The sequence below is a fragment of the Eschscholzia californica genome, unplaced genomic scaffold (assembly GCF_041429995.1).
Source record: "Eschscholzia californica isolate CP2 unplaced genomic scaffold, dmEscCali1.0.p SCAF_3, whole genome shotgun sequence".
Lineage (NCBI taxonomy): Eukaryota > Viridiplantae > Streptophyta > Magnoliopsida > Ranunculales > Papaveraceae > Eschscholzia > Eschscholzia californica.
In genome coordinates this window covers 38237673-38258321 of record NW_028238420.1, presented here as the reverse complement: position 1 = coordinate 38258321, position 20649 = coordinate 38237673, and the positions used below count along the sequence as shown (strand labels likewise).

At 36.9% G+C, this 20649-nt stretch overlaps 2 protein-coding genes across 2 annotated transcripts; one reads left to right on the top strand and one right to left on the bottom strand.

Moving 5' to 3' along the window:
* Window positions 1-9780: 9780 nt before the first annotated feature.
* Window positions 9781-11006, top strand: LOC147550079 (uncharacterized). The gene is made up of 2 exons (XM_086668416.1): window positions 9781-10206; window positions 10305-11006. Exons 1-2 carry the CDS (start codon window positions 9892-9894, stop codon window positions 11004-11006), a joined length of 1017 nt encoding a protein of 338 aa, XP_086524542.1. The 5' UTR covers window positions 9781-9891.
* A 6766-nt stretch (window positions 11007-17772) lies between these two features.
* LOC147550078 (large ribosomal subunit protein uL4-like) lies at window positions 17773-20203 on the bottom strand. Its single transcript, XM_086669967.1, has 2 exons — window positions 18950-20203; window positions 17773-18106 (listed from the first exon to the last, which is right to left on the bottom strand). The coding sequence occupies exons 1-2, from the start codon at window positions 20054-20056 to the stop codon at window positions 17993-17995; spliced, it is 1221 nt and encodes a 406-aa protein (XP_086526093.1). The 5' UTR covers window positions 20057-20203; the 3' UTR covers window positions 17773-17992.
* Window positions 20204-20649: the final 446 nt, after the last annotated feature.

Sequence of the window (20649 nt, the reverse complement as noted above, 5' to 3'; positions counted from 1 at the left end):
TGGAGGAGAGAGAGTGACGGAAAGTTAAAGTTAACGGTTTTAGGGGGCCATATGGGTATTTCTCGTAAAGTAGGGGGCCAGGCGGGAAGCTGGTCACAAAGTAGGGGGCCATTAGGGAAATAACCCAAAAATGAATGTAGAGAGTTTGATATCCATTTAAATGAAGTTTAATGGGATCTTGGAGAAAACAAATCCATAATTCAAGTTCCCAAGAATACAACGTACGACTTGCAACTTTTGAAATCTACACTACCGCAATATATAAATATACATATTAATTTAATAACAAAATAATCTTTGTAGTGTGTAACGATTTATTCAGATATCTTGATATTTAGATATATACCGATTAGAATAATAATATAAATAGAAAGTGGGACCAAATGACTATAAATGGATTCAATCAGATCTTGACCAATTATAAACTGCATGTTTTTAAATTGAAAACCAACTGAAAATCCAACCAATGAGTCCCAATCTTTGATTCACTTATTCCTCTACCTATCTCACAACGAATCATCAAACTCTTACTGTATTATCTCTTCATATTCAAAGATCTAAGGTTTTCCCACCAACAAAACATTAAACACCCAGAAGACAAACTATAGATTGCAAAAAGACCTGAATCAGTCGGAAAACTCAGATCTGTGCTAGCTTACTCACTCGCATAGAAGATCTGACCATGTGGCTCCAACGAAGATGGAACTGATGCAAGATAAAACTCCATAATTTTCAAAGATTGGTAACTCCAGGGAAGTAAATAACTGACCCTCACTCTTTTCATTATTTTCTTTAGCGTTTTCTCTTTAATATGATCCAATATTAAAGTTGGTGCGACTTCTTTGACACCTATACTTCATCTTCCTTGCATGCTCGTAATGATGATGATGAACCCTAACTAATGATGTTTAATTTTTTCTGACTTTTGTATTAACCTATTAGCTTAGTTCTATCTTAATACCTTCTGCGCTTACATTCTTATTTTCGCAAGTTCTATTTTCTTCAACTCTTTTGTGTTAGTACTTAGATCCGACCAATTAAAACCATTATCCGTCATAGTCCATACTCGACCTCACCTTTCCATCGAATACCCACTTTACTGATCAACCGTGTTTTACCCTTCATGATCTGGTTTCTTACTCTGTCAGTCATTTGCATACCTCTCTATCATTGCCCTTGCGTCTCTTGAGCTCATATCCTTTCTCTTACCAGCATTTAATGTTACTATTATCTTACCTTTCGATCCTGGAGGACACTATATTTTTTTATTTTAATTTCCACTTTTGTCGGCCAGTTTTGGCTTCTCATGTCCCAGCTCACTTTTTGTCGATTACGTTTTGTCTTCGGTCATCGAATGGATTTCACTCTTTATCCAACTTCCTTAACATTTTTACTTCCACCCTTATGCGCAATTCGTTTGCGATCATTTGTTGGATTAGCTTTGTATGTATACTCATGCTATGAAGGCGATCTCAGTTACCAGGCATCTGACTTGTTTCTATTCATTAGAACTCGAGTTGATATGGTCTTTGTGTTTGTAGAGTAAATCAGAATCATTTTTTGGTTCCTTCTTGCGGACATCCTCGTTTCTTCTTAGAATTTTGGATGTCTGTTTAATCCATCTTCTATGTTACAGGAAGTTAGGTACAAGTGTTATCTTTCAATCAATCAGGAGGACTCCTACGATCAATTTCCATATCAGCCACAGGATGAGTTGTCGGCCTCGCAAGATACAGGATGAAGAATGTTATGCAAATCAAAGTTATATCATTCAATTCCTTTGTTTTGTAATTTTGTGTTTCTATGTTGTTTGTTGTAAATTGTTTTGATGTTCAATGTATTCTATTTCAACAGAAAAATTAGTGGAAAGTCAATAATTAGTTTTATTTTGTTAGTTAATATGTCCTGTTGTCAATTCTAATATGACAGAACCTACTAAAGAAACCCATTTGCTTATGAGAAAAATGGGGTGAATCGTAAACCGTTGATATTTAGTCAATAAAGACTAACTATTGAAATTAATAAAGACTTAGGGACGCATTTAATTTTAGTCTAAAATTTTACTTATTGAATTTTGCTCCCTAATTTTTATATTCTCATCACTTTCACGGCCAACTTCCGACCACCACCACTATTTCCTACCACCGGCCACTATTGTCGTTTCTTCTCTCTCCCTCTCTCTCCCTCCCTCCCGCTCTCTCTCTTAGTTCCGGCAAAGGGACTAGCCAGACGGTTGAATTCTTCCGACTGAGATGAAATGGAACTCGATTGAGGTGGAGAAATTTTGTGACTAGTCCACCACAGTATTTTATTTTTAATTTTTTTACCCCTAAGGGTGATAGCTTGATCTCTTGGCTTTACTTTCAAACAGTGCTCTTGTTGGCACTTGGCTGTATAATTGATGGAGGTGGTCCAGTGTCCCTCCTCTTTGATTTCTAGCAATTGTCATTTCTAAATCTGCCTGTGAGTTGGGAGATTCTAATGGCGATTCCATTATAGTGGTACCTGACTCTACATTCCAATTTTTTTTCTCCGGTTTGTGAAGCTTTTTTATGTATCCCGTGTTGGGGAGGTTCGGTTCCTTTATATCTTATTTCCGACTTTCTTTTATCAAAGTTGCACAAGCTGCATTCTTTAACCACACCTTGAAAAACTTGAATTGCTTCTTGTGACAATGAGTTTGAGGAGGTGTATGTATGTAGCAATATCGGTATGCTATCAGATCCTATCATTGATAGGTGCAGATGCAGATCCAGCTAGGGGCGAAGATATGTTATTGCTGACCCTCACGGTGAAAATTTTGAATTAAAATTGATATTAGCAGCCCCTAATGAAAATAAAGGGAACGCCCAGCCAAATGAATGGGAAGTATTGTGTAGATCGGTGGTAAAGCTTATTTAATTTCAACCGTCAAGTCTCCATTGCAATCAAATTCTCCTCCTACTATTTAATTTACTTTTATTCGGTATTTGAATAAAATATAAAATTATTTCTTATTTTTTCAATTTATTTGCGTAAATGTTATCTCTGTTAGTTTTTAATTCCACGCCTCTCTCTTATTGCTCAATTTTTGATATTAGGTGTTCGTAATATTCTAAACAGTTAAGTACTTTTTGGAAACAACAAATTAAGTTGCAATTAAGTTCAACAAAAAAAAAATTAAGTTGCAATTTGTTGAAATACAAATCATCATATAATTCACTAAATTTTAGAATTTTTGGTTCTTGTTGTGAATGTTATGTGTAATTTTATCGTAAACTTATCTGACTATTCAATATGTATGTTTTTACAACGTTAAACTTGCTAATAGTATATGTACAGACACTTTCAAATTGATATAAAGATTTCGGAAAAAATTAGTCATATCTGCGGTCAATTTAGCCCTCTCTCAACATAAATCCTAAATCCGTCATGGAATAGATGTGTGATTTAGTGAAATCCATTCTCATTAACAGATTCAATTAGATTACATCAGATTTAAATAGAGAAAGAAACAAACTAATAACAGAATAACAACCAAATCATCTCTCTCTAATTAACTCATAACAAACACAAGAGTGTATGATCATGTGTGATGCGAGTGGACAAAGAGAGGAACGCCATCATAACTAACTTAACAGCCAAATAATGTATGATTAGGTGAGATGCAGTCGGTGAGGAGCGGTCCAACTTATATCAATGTAAACCGAGAAGCTTAGTCTCTATTATCCTCCCTCAAGCTAAAGCTGAGGATTGAAGCTTGAGCTTGGATCAAAGAAGACTAAATTGAGGACCAGACAGTGCTTTAGTGAAAAGATCAGTTGTTTGACCAGTAGTCGAAATATAGGAGAGTTTAATCCTTTTATTGCTGATTATATCTCGAATGAAGTGGAAGTCTAAGGCCAAATGCTTGATCTTTGAGTGAAACATAGGGTTGGATGCCAGAACAGGAGCAGACACATTGCCACACCAAAGAGAAGGTGGATGAGAGAGACACTCAAAGATCCTTTAGCAAAGAACACACCCAAAGAGTTGCTGCTGCTGAGTGAGCCAATGACATGTATTCTGCCTCAGTAGAAGACCTTGAGACAGTTGGTTGCTTTTTTGCAGACCATAAAATTGGATTTCCACCCAAATAAAGTACAAAACCAGAAGTGGATCAACTGTCAGATGGACTCCCTACCTAATCAGCATCAGCAAACCCATGAATAGTCAATGAAGAGGATTTGGTAAATTGAGTACCATAGTTGATAGTGGCCTTGAGAATCCTCTTCACTGCTAAGAGATGAGAAGTGTCAGCAAATCCACATAGACTAACACATAGAAAAGTGTCGACCTTGCTGAGTATACAAAAAGAATTGTCAGAGAGTGATTTTTGAAATCCAAAGGTCAAGGGAGAATCAACAAGTTCTTCATACCATGCCCTTGGGGCTTGCTTTAAACCATAAAGGGATTTATGAAGCTTGCACACATGGTTGGGTCTCAATTTGTCTTGAAATCCAGGAGGTTAAACCATATACACCTCTTCTTTCAATTGCCCATGAAGAAATGCATTACTCACATCAAACTGCTTGATTAACCAGTCATTGTGCACAACAAGAGTGAGCAAAACTCTGATGGTAGTAGGCTTAGCCACTAGACTAAGGTTTCAGAGTAGTCTATTCCCTCCCTTTGATGAAACCCCTTAGAAACCAGTCGAGCCTTGTATCTCTCAATGCTCCCATCTGACTTTTGCTTGAGCTTAAAAACCCATTTACAACCAACCAAGTTTTGAGAGGGATGTGGAGGGACAAGAGTCCAAGTATTTAGAACCTGTAGAGCCTTAAACTCAGCTCCCATAGCATCTCTCCAATTTAAATCCTTATTAGCTTGAGTGTAACAAGTAGGAGTGCTAGGCAAGGCAAGAACACTCACAGAAGCAGGAATTGGGTGTTTGGTGGCTGCTAGAAAAGTTTTTGGTTTGTAAATAACAGATTTAGCCCTTGTTTGCATTGGATGAATAGAAGATGTAGGGAGAGAGATGGGTAGTGGTTCAACTGGAGTAGAATAAATAGAAGGTGCAGGAGATAAGGGAATTGGTGGCAATGGAGGATGAGGATTAGAAGGGGAGTTGGTCTCTAAAATGAGATTATGATGGTGAGGAGTGGAGGTGGTATTAGGTAAAGGTAGGTGAATGTGTCTTGGGTTGGGTTCAAAGTGACTGGATAGGACTCAGTTGTAGGGGGAATGGTGGGTGACAGTGTAGATGAAGTATCTTTCAGAGGGAAATGATCTTCATTGAAAATTACATGTCTGGACACATAAACTCTTCCTGAATCCAAGTCAAGACACCTATAGCCTTTCTGATTTTGAGCATAACCAATAAAGATGCACTCCTTGCTTCTGGGTTCAAGCTTGTTCCTGACATAAGATCGCAATCATGGATAACAAGCACACCCAAGATTCTCAAAAAATCATAATCAGGCTTAGAGTAAAATAACTTTTCCAGTGGTGATATAAAGTCTAAACCTTGAAGAAGGAGTCTATTGATAAGATAATTAGCTGTGTTCAAAGCTTCAAGCCAGTAAGAACTAGAGAGAGAAGATTGTACAAGCAAGGTTCTGGTAACATCAAGTAAGTGTTTGTGTTTAGACTCAGCTACACCATTTTGCTCAGGTGTATGAGCACAATTCATTGATGGAAGATACCATCTCTTGAGTAAACAATTTAAGAGTGGTGGCCAAAAACTCTCCACCACCATCAAATCTGATAGTGTGAACTTTGTGACCCAATTGATTTTCAATAAGAGTAACAAAGGATATAAATACAGAAGCAAAATGTGATTTATTTGTCAAAGGGAGTATCCAACAATACTTAGTACATTCATCTATAATATTGGCATAGTAATGAAACCCACTAACAGAAGAGACAGGTGCAGGACCCCATAGATCAATAAGAAAAGGTAGTTTCCTGCTTCTACCAAGTTGACACTCTGCACAAAAAAATTTGGTTTGAGAGAAGTAGCTGGAAACAAATGCTTCAGCTTTTGTAAAGACTGAAAAGATGGATGTCCCAGCCTTTTATGCCAAATAGCTGTAGAAGTAGGTCGAGCACTCAAAGCCTTTAATTGGGGTTTTATTGTGGGAGAAGTATCAGTTTGAAGTTGAATTGGATACATACCTCCTCTAGCTGGCCCTTGGAAAAGTGTCTGGTTCGAAGACAGATCCTTCACATAGTATTGAAATAGGTCAAAAGTTAAGAAACAATGATTGTCCTTAATAAATTGATTTACTGAAAGCAAATTATGAGTAGCTTGAGGTACTACTAACACATTCTTGAGAGAGAAAGTATTGTTATTGTGTCCAAAAGAAGAATAACCAGTTTTGGTGATAATCATACCTTGGCCATTAGCAGCAGTAATTGTGTCCTTGCCTTTATAGGTGGAAGAAGAAGATGCTATATTAGATGCATCAGGTGTGATGTGATGAGAAGCTCCAGTATCAACAAACCAGGGATTTTCACCCAAAATATTTGCTGAGACAAACATTGCAGCTAAGTTATTTGGAGGATTACGACCTTGATAAGAGAAGTTCATCCTATGATAGCACTCAACAGCTGTGTGTCCCACCTTGTGATAAATTTGACAAATAGGTCGATCTCCATTATTGTTTCTTGAAGATTGACTAGGTTTCATTTGAGTAGAAGAGCTATTTGATGTATAATTCCTTCCATGATAAGATGAATTAGTGAAACCTCTTGAACCTTTGTTTCGATTCATATTCTGATTAAAGGAGTTGTTATTGGAGAATTTAGATTGGGGAAATCGATTAGGAGGATAACACCTGATTGATGTTAAGAACATACCTCTTTTGCCTCTCAATTATAGTAATTTCCTCACTGATTAGAAGATTTTGAAGTTCAGTGACTGAAACAGGAGGTTTCCTCAATCTGATTGCAGCAGAAAAAGATTCATACTCAGGTGGTAAAGCTCTTAGAATACTTACCACTAATTCTGCACTAGATGCTGGATTTCCAGCAGCAGCAAGAGAGTCACAGATCTTCTTCACTTTAGTGAGAAACTCAGGCATCTTTTCACTTTCTTTCTTCAAATCTCGAAGATTTTCTTGAAGTTGAAAGATATGAGAGGTTGATGCTGAAGCAAAAGAGTCTTCAAGATTTTGCCATAGTTCATATGAAGAAGTATTACCAACAACATATGGAATTCCAGAATCTGATAAGGTGGAATTGATCCAAATTAATTAAGTGAGTTTGATCCTCTTTAACCCAATCAACATAATCTGGATTGATTTCTTGTTTTTCTTCATCTAGGAATTGATTTGGTGGTGGTCGAGAACCGTCAATAAGATCCAAAACCTTGTATTTCTTGAGAATAGGCAAGAACATAGATCTCCAAGCAAGATAGTTGTCGCTTTGAAGCTTGATAGGGATGATATTTCCCATGGAAGTGATAGCAAGTGAAGTAATTTTACGATGATTCATGATAGAAAGAGAATAGAAGAGATGATCAAAGAGAAAGAAGCATAAATGAGAAGAAGATGATGAAGAAGACGAGAATTTTAGAGAGAGAAGATCAGTGATATAGGCTCTGACCATAGTGAAATCCATCCTCTTTAACAGATTCAATTATATTACATCAGTATTTAAAGAGAGAAAGAAACAAACTAATAACAGAATAACAACCAAATCATCTCTCTCTAACTAACTCATAACAAACACAAGAGTGTATGATCATGTGTGATGCGAGTGGACAAAGAGATGAACGCCATCATAACTAACTTAACAGCCAAATAATGTATGATTAGGTGAGATGCAGTCGGTGAGGAGTGGTCTAGCTTATATCAATGTAAACCGAGAAGCTTAGTCTCTATTATGATTAATGTGTCTTTCTATTTTCCCAACCAGTGTTGATTTCCCGACCCTCTATCTAATCTTTCTCTAGTATTTCTCCCCCAACTTCTTTTTCTGTCTATTTGGCTTTATCTTTCTTTTCGGTAGTTGTTGATTACTTATGATTCAACCTGTTGTGTTGCTTCTTTTTGGATGTTTTTGCTTTTTCTGAAAAGACTACCTAATCACATTAACATCTAGTAGGGTGTGGAAAGAGTTTGTAGAAACTAACCTCTTCAGTAAATGTGGATGGCCGTGGAAGTAATGTTATTAAGTTCCTTGAGAAACCATTGTTGTTCCAATAGTTTGGTTGGACTTTTCACTCTCTCGGGTTACCTCGTTAAAAGAAGGATTTTTGGGTTAATAGTCGAAAAAGAATAGCCTAGAAGAGATTTTGATTGTACTAAAACTTAAGTAGCCCATTTTCTACTAAGTAGGACAACATTATTGGCTAACACTAAACGTCATTCTGTGATATATGAGATAGACGTAAAGTGGGGGAAAATAAATTTTCTTTCCTTAAGACATTTTACAACCCTGCAATAAGACCGACAATTGAGTGCATGTCTCTCAGGATCTAATGACTTTTGTTAAGGAATGTTATAGTATTTTACAGTCTAAAAGCGGACAGACCCTTGGAAGCAATATGAACTCTTTGACTTATTTTGATTTGACCTCCTAGACTCCTAATTACTTGATTTCTAGATAACTCCTGTTTTGATTTCGATATAACTCATGATTTTTTTACTTAGTTTTGAGACTATTTTTTATTTCGGTTTTCTCTTCTAGGCATAACCGGATGCTCTGGAGTCTGGACTCTATGTTGTAGATTCAATTGAATGCTATTGATTGTAGATGCCAAATACTATAGAGATCTCTTGATTCTATATTTTAGACATACTGAAATATTGTCGATCACTTATTCTAGACATATCAAAATACTTTCAGTTCCATGCTCTTGATTTCATGTTCTGAATTAAGTTTAATATTCTAGACATAGGTGGAACACTTATACGTATCAGAGGAGAGAGTGGATGAAATTCTTATGATACTGAGATGCTATTCTAGATACATTGGGAGTATAGACAAATAATGATAGACAACATTTATCTTTTAGTCAACTCAATTAATTATTTCAAAAAGTACCAACCCAAAGAAGCAAACCTTAAATGGCCCAAATTCCAAAACGAAATTCTTTGTTTATGTGCCAAACGGAAGAATTTCAGAGTTTTTTTTTTTTCTGTTGAAAGAAGAATTTTAGAGTTAGTTCAATTACTTCATGCTTCAACAATGGGTCACTCTTCACATATCAAGACCCAGTTTTGTAAGTAAAATTTTATCACAAAAATGGGTATAATAACAATGAGACACCTTTCAAAAAAAAAAAAAAAAACAATGAGACACTACCAGTCTTTTAAGGAAAATATGTACCTACTTGTTAATTATTACAAACATAATGTAGGGTTAGTTGAAAATAATCAAATTAAGTAAGGGTTAATTTGACATTGACCCTCAATTATTTTGTGATATTAGGACTTCACCCCCCAAATTAAAAGTCTTTAGTCGTTAACCCTCATTTGTCTTTTTTTCCGTCAAAACCCATCAAACGGTCAGTGTGCGAAGCACACGCGTGAATTGTGAGAAAACTGAATTATTTTGTGATATTAGGACTTCACCCCCCAAATTAAAAGTCTTTAGGCGTTAACCCTCATTTGTCTTTTTTTCCGTCAAAACCCATCAAACGGTCAGTGTGCGAAGCACACGCGTGAATTGTGAGAAAACTGCCCTCCATCTCCTCCATCTAAGGAGAACATTCTCTCTCTCTCTCTCTCTCTCTCTCTCTCTCTCTCTCTCTCTATATATATATATATATATATATATATATCTCTCCCTCTCTCTCTCTCTGTATCTCTCTATTTTTCTATCACTTTCTATCTCTATGATATTATGTTTATTTGGTTAACATTTCATGAGAGATTAACTCTGTTTCTTTAGGTGCTAGAGGAGAGAGAAGAAAAAGAAGAGATGAAGAAGAATGTAGAAGATGGTCTTGATCAGGAGGATAAAGTGATGATGAACAAGTCCAGAAGTGACGAAGAAGATATTGACAAGGGAGAGAAGAAATTAGATGAAGAAAAAATAATTGATAAATCTACTTATGAAGAATTTAAAGTTTCCATGTTACAAAATCTAAATCCAAATAACCCATTAAGGATTGTCATTCAAGGATTTCAAGTTCATAACCCCTCTTCTAATCCTCACCTCCATCATCATCAACACCACCATCACGTTAATCGTCATCAACCACCACCAATACCTTCTCTCTCTAAGCCTCAACAAGTAAGATCACTAAAAATTTATACATATATCATCCTTAATTTTTCGTAATCTTATCTGGGTTTGTCTTAATTTTTTTATTAAATCAATTTCAGCAACAGCAACAACAATCTATGATTATGATGAAAACATTGAATTCAAGGGTATTCACAAACAGGATATTTTTGTTTCTGTTCTTACTGCATCTAGTTGCAGTAATTGCTATAATGGGTTTTCTTATATACAAAGCACTTCAAGGAATTATAGAACCAGGAAGAATTAAGAGGAGAGAAAAGAGGATTTTACAGTACTGGTTACCTCAAATTAAAGGATCAACAATTTTAAGTATAATTCTAGCTTTTACTTGCCAAAAAGCTATAAGATTACGGCCATCTTTCACTCCTAAATTCATACTTTGGAGTAGTTTTCTAACTTCACTTGCAGCTGGAATTCTTCTCCTTGTTTTCCAAAAACCTTCAACTGATGGAGTTGGAGTTTCTCTTATTGCTCTCGCAATTGGAACTGGACTTTATGCTTGTTGGGTTACTCCAAGAATTGGATTTACAGGTAGAATTTTATCGAAATCTCTCGAACCCGTCCCTGAATTTGGAGACTTAAATCAACCCGCTTATTGGATGCTTGGTTTAGGATTTTTATGGATTAGTTTTTGGGTTTTCGCAGTAATTGGAGCTCTGAATTTTTACTTTCCTCCATTGATTATACTTGGATTAATACTTAGCTTAGCTTGGGTAGCTGAAGTATTAAGAAACGTCGTGAATTTAAGAGTAGAGCGAGTTGTTATGAATAAGATCCGATATTGTTAAGAGTAGAGCGAGTTGTTATGAATAAGATCTGATTTGACGGGTTTTTTACGGGAAAAAGACAATTGGGGGTTAATTTGACATTGACCCCTAATTATTTAGTGATATTAGGACTTGATGGAGGACAGTTTTGTCACAATTCACGCGTGTGCTTCGCCCACTGACCATTAGACGGGTTTTTGACGGAAAAAAGGTAATTGGGAGTTAACGCCTAAACACTTTTGATTTTTGGGGTGAAGTCCTAATATCACTAAATAATTGGGGGTCAACATCAAATTAACCCATTAAGAAATTGAAGTCAAGTTGTTTGATCATTAGAAATACTAAATTCTATGCATCTTAACCAACTTGTTTTTCTAAATGACTGAAACTTAGAGACCATGTTAAAATTAATAATTTCTAACATTGTTTAAGCATGAGTTTTGGATTGATTAAGACTCAAATGCGAAAATCCACTAGACATGTTGACACGAATTTATTATAAATAAATACTTGAACTTGTGTCAATAGAAGTGATTAAAAAAATATTAGATATAGATTAAGAATTCTAATGTTGCCATTATCAATTGGGATTTGCAAATCATGACAAGAATTGAATTATAAAAATGCAATTTGGGGGTAACATAATCATCATAAAACCCCATCTCCTCTTTAAAAATTAGGTGAACAACTACTGCACTAAAAATTGCAGATCAAGTTACTCTATAACATGAAGTTAGAAGTTCAAGATTTATATGGATTTCTTAATGTACAACAATTCAAACTTCAATTTTACATCGTAGTTGATTGAAAAGAGAAGAAGTCCGTTTGAATATGGATGTTAACAGGTAGTAGTGATGGCAATGGGTACCAATTTATCCCGAATTGGGCTGGAACCACAATATCCAGCTAATGCTTATATTTTGTTAAAGTTTTGGTTCTGGATCCTTATATTATAGAAGCGCAACAGCTAAAAACTGAAATTGTAATTTTTAATAAATTTTGATTCTGGGTAGTGAGACCTTTAAAACGCAACCGACCCGTAGACATGCTAGTAACATAAATATGTAAGGGATGTAGACGTAACGAAAATTAATAGGAAGACTAAAACTTGATCAAATAAAAGGAAAAATATGATAAACTTGATTAATAATGTCTGCAAGCTATATAACAAGGACATACAAGACTCCCTTATATAAGGTTTTAGACACTTCTAGATAGACTCAAACTAGGAAGGAGATAATTACTAAACTCTAGTTTTCTTCATTGATACTAATCCTAATTAGGAAACAAATAAAATACTCAAACTTCCGAACTAAATAAAATACTCAAACTTAGAAAACTCCTAAACGTAAATCTAAAGGACTTGGTTGTGAGGCCTACTTGCTCTCTTGGCCGTGAGGCCCATCAACTTGGTCGGGAGGCCCGCTACAATCTACATCAGCCTCCCCTTCTCTCAAGAGATTTCGTCCCGAACCGTTTCTAAAGGAGTCCAATTCTTTGGAGCCTTCTTCCAGGGGCATCAAGGTAGCCAATTTCTTTTTCCAGTTTTCATAAGTATTAGCACGCCCACGGTACTTAGCATCCATATCTGACTGCCAAGGTCGACCTAAAATAAGGTGACACATACTCATACTCGTAACACCACGTGTGATTTCATTAAAGTATTCAAAACCAATAGAAAGAGAGATTTGATGCATCCAGTCTACACTTGTAGTCGTGCCCGATTGTATCCATGTGGTTTGTGAGGACGAGGTTTAGGTGTAGTGGTGATACCTAAGTAGTCGACAAGTTTGGCAGAAATCATATTTTCTACGCATTTGTTGTCAATAACAATAGTACACGCCTTCTACATATAAGTTCCTCTTGTAACAAATAAATTTTCCTCTGAGAGGGATCCTTCATGTAAAGAGGGAATACAATCTTCTATGTAACCAGCATAACACGATCACCATTATCAGGACTGGTGACCACCTGCTCAACAGTATCGTTGCTGAATCGTCACTGTTTTTCAATAAGACTGGCTTCCCTCGAGATGGACAAACATTAAAATAATGCCCAATTTCATAGCAACGACCGTCGTTTTGAGATTTCCTTCGTTGGTTTAGGGGCGTCAGGTTCCTCCTATGTGGTCCTTATAGCCTGATTCTGTGTAGAAGGCCCTCGATAAATAATTCTGGAATCGGATTCAAACGACCTAGCCACACTAATGCATTCAAAACCCGAGTAGTAAGAACGTACATTGATGAGGTCTTTAATATCATTCTGAAGACCTTCTTTGGACTTTTCAACTTTCGTCAACTCTGTGTCGGGTAAGTTAAGGCAAGTACTAAGCCGGTGAAATTCAGAAGCATATTCCTTCACGGAACGTCTACCTTGTCGACACCTAAGATATTCCGCACAAATGATTCTCATAATAAGGAGGGAAGAAACAGACTAGCATTAGATGTTTGAGTTCAGACCAAGAAGTAATAGGAGTTAACTGATTACAGCGACGTCGTTCCGACTCTTGTTTCCACCAAGTAAGAGTTGCTTTAGTCAAATAACCGGTAACACATCTTACATGTTCCTGACCGTGTACTTGCATGACCTCGAAAAAAATCTCGAAGCCGAGAAACATAATCCAAGATTTTTGTTCAATATTAATCGATCCATCATAAGTAGGTACTTTCATCAGAATACGATACGAGGAAGATGAAGAAGAAGACCCATTACTTTAAGAGACACCATCGTGAGTTTAAATGTTGAAAACGGCATGGGATAACCTAGATGTGGATTACGGTTTTGGGAAGGTGGGGTGGGGTTGTTTCTATTAGGGGAAATTTCTAAGTGTGGGTTTGGGCCACTAACTGCCGTTCGATTTTTGTGAGCTTGTGGTGAGTGGTTGATTTTGGCCACTAACTGGGTTCGATTTTTGTGAGCTTGTGGTGAGTGGTTAGTTTGCGCATGTTGGATGGGGAAGGCAGTAGGGTAGAAGTTATACAGGGTATGTAATGGTGGATAGATGGGAGGGTTGGTCGTGGGTTGTAGGGATGGTGCGGTTAGGGTTTGGTAGGGTGGAGATAGGTGGTCGCCTATGTTAGGGTTTGTACTGGATTCGGGTGAGTTGTTAATGGTGCCCTGGTTTAGTGATATTATAGGTATACTAGGGTGGCCGAATAAGGTGTGGTCGACCAGGGTTTGATGAGGTTGTAGTTTTGAGTGGTCAACTAGGGTTTGGGATATTGTAGGGTGGCCAGTTAGGGTTTAGGGTTGGCTAATCAGGTAATGGTATCACTAAGAAGAACCGAAACGGGATGGGTTTAGGTTATGGCCGACAGGCCGAGTGGGTATATGGGAGGATGGTCAATTAGGGTTTGTGGGGTATTTTCAGCTAGACTATGGTGGTTTAGAAAAATTCCTTGGTTTGCTAAGGAACTAGTAGTGGTGGTGGGTTGTGGTAAAGAAGACAGTGTAGATATTGGCTTAAAACTAGTAAGAGTAGTTGTTTTCAAGGAGAAAAGTTAGAACAAATGTCTTAGAGTTTAGTGTTGGTTCGATTGCATCATGAAACCCATGTAATTGGTGATTGATGCCATCAAATTTCTCATTGTTCTTTTTTTTTTTGTATTCGTCTAAAATTTCTTCGAACTTAGAAATGATGATAGTCATTGACGAATGTTTTCCCATTCAGAAAGAAGGTTGGAGCCTTCTCTTTTGTTGGATATTGATAGTAGCCATCTCTTCCAAGAACTGAGGCTCTAGATACCACTTGATGTAGACGCAACGAAAATTAATATGAAGACTAAAACTTGATCAAATAACAGGGAAAATACGATAAACGGTGATAAACTTGATTAATAATGTCTGGAAACTAAATAACTAGGACATATAGGACTCCATCTTATAGGGTTTTAGACACTTCTAGATAGACTCAAACTAAGAAAGAGATAATTACTGAACTCTAGTTCCTTCACTCATACTAATCCTAATTAATTTGAAAACAAATAAAATACTTAAACTTTCTAAATAAATAAAATACTCAAACTTATAAAAACTCTAGTTCCACATCTTTTTTAGAAAGACATGCCAAAAAGAAGAAAAATTCAAATTTTCTTTTGTTGAATTAGGTTTTTCTTGGTTCACCGTTGGCCGCGGTTATTTGACATCCAAAATAATCTCTAGAGAATAAAGACTTGGTCAATCAAGATTGACATAGAAGCACCGTTACATTAATCCCGAAGATAAATTTTACTGCATTTTACTCTTAATCTTCGTTTACACCACACTTTACCTCCACCATCACAACTTCCAATCACCATCATCACATCCGACCGCCGACCCTCATCACAACTACTGGTGGAGGTGGGGTGAGGATGAAGATTAAGGAGTGAAAAAATAATGAAGTTTATATTTAGATTGAAAATAAGAGCCCCTAAGTCCATCTTATTTGACCAAGTCTTTCCTCATTGGAGACTATTTTAGATGTCCCATAGTGGTGGACCTTTTTAAGAAAAGAAAAAAGAACAAAGTATTATTCCACTAGGAAGGAATAAACATGAGCAGTGGGCCAATCATATGGCAACATATCTTTTCTAAAATCCAAGAGTCTTGGATTTCATGTTCACTTTGAACCCTTGGTTAATTGAAGCCCTAGGAGGTTACAATGAGAGTGAACAATATCAATCTTAATAGTAATTCTAAGTAATCCATTCTGTGCCATCACCAAAAATGTAAATCAGGGCATTGTGGAAATACATGTCACTTTGACAAAAGAAAGGAAGAAAATACTATCTTCTTTTGGTTTATAATATGTGAATTATATCTTGAATCGAATTTTCCATTTCTTTATTCTATTTTTCTCGGATGAAGAAGTAATCTTAGAGCATCTCCAATGCAAGACTCAAACTCTAAATCTTAGAGAGCCACATACGATTTTTTAGAGTTTTTCTTTCAAAAGCGATCTCCAATGCAACACTTAACTTAGATATCTAAAATGAAGTGGCGGTAGTTATTTTAGAGATCCTTAAGAAGACACTCTAAATTTAGAGTGTCATCTTGAGGATCTCTAAGTGCCACATAAGCAAATCAATTAACTTTACACTAAAATATAGGTTTTTAGAGTTTATTTTAAGTGTTGCATTGGAGAAGACTTTCCAGTAGAGTATCTCTAAATAGCCAAATAGGAAAGAGAACCATTTAGATATCCATTTTTCACACTTGACACATAAGATTTTTAGAGTTTTTCTTGAGTCTTGGATTGGAGATGCTCTTACAACCACATTACTTGAGTTGTCTCTCGAGATCTCTCAATATGATTTTAAACATTAGACCGATATATAGTCAAAATGTACAGGCGGTAGTGATACACTTTTTTAAGCACAGGAAGTTGTTACATTTTAGAAGTGGACCAGCTTCATTTATAACTCAAACATAAACACACTCCAAAAGCTTTAAGTATCCATCTTTAAAATGTTAGAAAGGAACAAAGAATTCTACTTCACCAACCACCAATCACACTATTTTTTTTTATATTTTGAGTCCACAATCTCTTTCAAGTATACTGTTTACATGTCACCTGATCCTGATGTATGCCAGAGAGAGAGCCTTTATTGATGGACCACCACCACCAAAACAAAAACAAAAACACAGAGGGAGAGGAATTCAAAACTGGGCAATAAACCCCCAGCTGTGAAAGAGACATGAAAAGTAATACTCAAAATGGAAATGAATTTTTGAGGACCACCAACCATATCAAGTATACTTGTGGCTGGTAGAAGCCATTGGGTGGAAGTGTGGAACATTTTTAGATGGACCAACAATCATAAAAGAAAATGCTAGAGGGAGTGAAAAAACAAAATTGCATCTTGTCCTAGGAGATACGCAAGGGTTTACACGACAGTGTACTTAAAACATTTTGTTTAGATGTAGGAGAAGATGATCCTCTCTCATCATCTGCAAATGGGCTTATCAGTTATCACCCCAAAATAGCCAGATAGGTTAGCCACTTGGTAGAGGCCTTTAACATCGACTAATGGGCTTTTAACCCCTACCCATAGGAATGGGTATAGTTGCCATCAAGACCACCCACAGTAGCTCTCTAAATATTTAAAGCAATAAACTTACCAGCCTAACTACATTCACAAAAAGAATAAGAAAAATCTACTACAATGTATGTACTCCTGAGCCGTTGTTTGAGAAACCCTACAAAAAAAAATGACCCTTCGAGAGTTTGAGATGTGGGGAAGTTCTATTTTGCCAGCACAATTGGTGAAGGCTACCTATGGATTTGATGTCTTCAACAGGTTTCACGAATGAATGTGCAGGTAGGGTTTCTTAAACAATGAAAGAAGTTCGGTTGAATTAAACCCCCCACAACAATTATACTGGGGCGCCTTTAGGCCCTCCGTTGACATGAAAATGTCACTCGAGAGGGCCTTCATCGTCACAACTTTTCTGCTCAAGAGGGCCTTCATCGCCGCAACCTTTCTGCCATGCCACACCCAACAATGTTTGGCAAACGAGATGTGAATGCAGTTACCTAAATAACAATCTCATAATTTGCAAGTACAAAAGATCAGAAACTAACCACCTCCCAAGTTCAAGATTACCCTGGTACAGAATAATCTTACACAGCTAGAGAATTGATTGTTTATGCATTGCTGCAACCAAACAAAGAGAACGCTAATTTTTATGATCACACACTTCAGACAGACCAATGGTTTCTTCCATAATTAGCTCAAAAAGTTGTCTTCACACGACGGAACCTCACTCAAAAACTTCATATGCAAATACTTAAAGAGGAAACTTGTACCGTCAAACTAAACTTAATGCATTTAATTGAAAATATCTTTCTAAAGAAAATTTCACCAAGCAAAAGTAAACCCAAAAAAGTGAGAGGAAGTAGAGCTAATGTGCCCACTGCCCTAACCCTCCCTTCTAAGTTAAACTTTATCTTAACCATCTGTAAAAATAAAAAACTCTCCAAGAGAAAATCCAGAACAAAAACTGAGTGAATCTCGAAAGACTAATTACTGTGAAACACCAAGCCACTTTGTGAAGACATCGAACTCTGTGTAGTCGCTGTCTGAGATCATAGTTTGGTACCACGCCTTTCCTGCTGCCCTGATTGCAGTAGCTTCCTCCTACAAATTGGGGATAAATATACTAGGTTAACAAGACCACACTTGGAGTGATAATATTTAAAGGGAATGAAGTTTTTCAATCAAAAGGAGTAAGAGGTTCTCTGTAGATGTCAAAGAGGTTTCTACTATGGTTATTCATGTAGAGGCAAAAAATTTATTCATTAGTTCAATCACCTATCCAGTCACCATTAAATGTCTCCCTGAAGTATTTTCTAATGTATAAAACGATATCCATTTCATTTTCTCTGCGAAATTGAGATAGAATTTTCCCAGATTCTAATTTTCCAAAGAGGACTCCAATTGTGGACCCAAAAGATTACTTATTATTCCTAACCAAGCCCACCTACTCATCGGCCTACGGTGTGTGGTCGTCCAAAAAAACACACATAAAGACAGGTAAGGGATCATATACTACTACAATTGCTTCGAGTGATGGCATAGATATATTAATCCTTAACTAATAGGTCTACAATCTTACTTTTCATAACCACATATATCTCCTTAGAGTTCAGAGAATCAGGGTCCTTTAATTTTAGCTATTCATTGTTAATGCCGTATATGACTCATCCTCCTAGCTTATGATATTCATTCTTTTATATTTGATAAACCATTAAGAATAGTAACACAATCCACAAGCATGCAAAAAAACAGAGGTACATTGTAAGAACCACTGTTTGATCATGATGACCTTCATATCGTGGGTAGTTGCTCGGTATATTAAAGCATTGAAATTTCTAACACATTATAACTAGATTTTTATAGTTATGTGCAAATGCTAGAGAAAAGGCTAATTGCATATGAACATCATAACAAGTAGATTGCAATTCGGAGAAAAAGTAGTACCTTGGGTATGGCAGTCCTCTTCTTCTCGAGCTTCTCCTTCTTGGCCTTAACCCGTTGAGCCTCGGCAAGTAAAGACATCCTCCTAGCAGTCTTAGCATAAGGATTGAGTTTAAGAAGAGTGTTCAAATTCTTCAATGGGTTCTTCTTCATTGGTGGTCTCTTAGCATCCTTCTTAATTGGTCTTACAACAGATTGAACCTCATCAGAGTTAATAATTCTAGATAAATCAGCATTAACCATTTTCGATCTAGGTAAAACATAACCTTTCTTCTTCTCAGATGGTTTATCAAATGTACCATAAACTGAATCAATCTTTTCAAAAGCAGATTTAGTCCAAATTATAAATCTACCTAAATGACCACCAGGAGCAAGTTTAAGAAGATTAAGACGATCAACATGAGCAATTTCAACACCAGGTAGATTACGAAAAGCTTTAACAATCTTAGAACCTTCATTACCATAAACAATCAATGGACCTTTACGAGAAATGTAACGACGATTCCTCATTTTACCTTTACCAGGACGAATCTGATGACTATCTTTAGCTTTTTCAACATCTGGGTAAGCTCCAATCTGCTTCAAAACTTTAATTGCAGCTGAAGTTTTATCAATACCTTCAGCTGAATCACCAATAACAAGAGGAAGTTCAGGTACGTTTTCGATACGATGACCACGAGCAAGAACAAGTGAAGGAACAGCACAAGCAGCTAAGGAAGAAGCTATAGCATATCTTTTCTGGTTAAGATTGATCTTCCGGTGCCATTTACGCCAGATCCTGGTCGGTGCAAACATACGTCCACCACGACACATGTTACCGAAAGCAGCTTGACCGGCACGGTGAGTACCACCACCGGGAACACGAGGGATACGTGAAACAGCACGACCGGTACCCCATGATTCTGCGGAGGTTTGATGACCGGCTTTTCTGCTAACTGCGTAAGGTTGACGACTGTTTTTTGACATATTGGCGTGAACGAATTTGACGATGTCAGGTCGGATTGAAGATCTCATGGCGTCAGGTAGAGGGAGGGAGTTTCCTCCGTCGGTAGCCATATCACCCTCTAAGGGTTGGACTGTAACCAGAGGACGAGCTGCTGCTGCCGCCATTGAAAGGGGTTGGGTGGGGAGGGGGAGGAGGTGAGAAACTAGGGTTTATTGAGAGGGACGATGAAGATGGGTTAAGAAGAAAGAATTAGGGTTATTTGGGTGTTCGCTTATATGCTTGAAATGATACTTGAGTGACAATTCTACCCTTCATTTTAGGGCTTCGTACTATTGAAGGAGCAATATAATAATTGGGCCCGCGGGATAGCCGTGGGTTTACTCTAGGCCTGAGAAAGAATTTAACAAGTGCCCAAAAATTTTGAGTCTCTAATTAAGGAACGTTTTATGGGCGCCATTAGTGTTCCTATTCTAAACGGCCTCCCTAAAACACTAAAATGTAGATACACCCACCCCTTTAAGAGAAACCCCTTGACCCTAATGCTGCTAACGGGTCCCTCCGACACATCTGTCGGATGGATCAAGAGTAAAGGAAATGGAGAAACATAGTATGGTATCTAGTAGATTGTGAGAGAGATATAGAGATCGTAGGGCCGGCCCTGAGTTTTTGGTGGCCCGAAGCGAGGTTACCAAATGTGGCCCCTTCAATTACTTCAAATTATAAAATTCTATTGCAAAAAATTTATAAGTAGCGAAAA